Source organism: Rhea americana, unplaced genomic scaffold (assembly GCF_003343005.1).
Source record: "Rhea americana isolate MKP2758 unplaced genomic scaffold, rheAme1 scaffold_1268, whole genome shotgun sequence".
Lineage (NCBI taxonomy): Eukaryota > Metazoa > Chordata > Aves > Rheiformes > Rheidae > Rhea > Rhea americana.
In genome coordinates, this window is record NW_028185337.1 from 2,935 (window position 1) to 3,994 (window position 1,060).

At 66.9% G+C, this 1,060-nt stretch overlaps 1 protein-coding gene across 1 annotated transcript; it reads right to left on the bottom strand.

Moving 5' to 3' along the window:
- Nucleotides 1-31: 31 nt before the first annotated feature.
- LOC146600172 (myosin-7-like) lies at nucleotides 32-1,012 on the bottom strand. Its single transcript, XM_085326052.1, has 4 exons — nucleotides 707-1,012; nucleotides 481-554; nucleotides 244-331; nucleotides 32-156 (listed from the first exon to the last, which is right to left on the bottom strand). Exons 1-4 carry the CDS (start codon nucleotides 1,002-1,004, stop codon nucleotides 35-37), a joined length of 582 nt encoding a protein of 193 aa, XP_085182178.1. The 5' UTR covers nucleotides 1,005-1,012; the 3' UTR covers nucleotides 32-34.
- Between the last annotated feature and the right edge of the window lie 48 nt (nucleotides 1,013-1,060).

Consider the following 1,060-nt stretch of genomic DNA (forward strand, 5'->3'; position numbering starts at 1 on the left):
GAGCCCCCCGCCCCGTCTCGCCCCCCACGCTGCCCTACCGCTGGCGGAAGTCCCCGTAGAGGATGCGGTTGGGGAAGCCCTTGCGGCAGATGCGGATGCCCTCGAGCACCCCGTTGCAGCGGAGCTGGTGCATCACCAGCGGGTTGTCCATCACCCCTGAGTTGGGGGGCAGTTGGGGGGGGGTCAGTTGCTGGCCCTGCCCCACCTGGCCAGCTCTGCCCTCTGCCCTCTGACCCCTCTCACCAGGCGCCTTCCGCTCGTTCGGGATGAGGCAGCGGACGAAGTGGGGGTGGGTGGTCTTGAGGTTGGTCATCAGCTTGTTGAGGTTCTCCTGGGGCAGGAGAGGAGATGAGGGGGCCTTGGCCAACGCCCGCCACGGGAGGAGCCAGTGCTCTCTGCCCCATGCCTAGCGGGAGGCTCTCCTCCCTCTGCCCCACAGCGGGTCCCCTCTGCACGCGCCTCGCTGGTGGGACCCCTTACCCGGTGCAGGGCCGAGACCGTCTGGAAGGAGGAACCCTTCTTCTTGGCTCCCTTCCCCTTGCCTCCATCGCCACCTGGGGAGAAGCGTGGGGACGGAGGGGTCCAGCCATCCATCTCTCCAGCCCGTCCGCCCACCAGGCCGCCCTCCGTCCACGGCTGCCCCTTGCCCGTCTCCCTCCTCTTCCCACCGATCGCTCATCCCTCTCTCCATCACCCATCCACCCACCGGCGTCGGCCCCGGCGTAGTTGGCGAAGAGGTGGGCCAGCAGCTTGAGGGACGACTTCTGGTAGAGGCCCACCACCGTCTCGTTGAGGGGGTCCTTGTTCTTCTSCAGCCAGCCGAGGATGTTGTAGTCCACCGTGCCGGCGTAGTGGATGAGGGCRAAGTGGGCCTCGGGCTTGCCCTTSAYGTTGCGCGGCTTCCCGAAGTTGGCCGACTTGCCCAGGTGGTTGTCGWAGAGCTTGGCCTTGAAGGTCATGTCCGTGGCCTTGGGGAACATGCACTCCTCCTCCAGGATGGACATGATCCCCATGGGCTGGGCAACGGAGAAGATCGTCGGCCGCGGAGGAGACCCAGCAC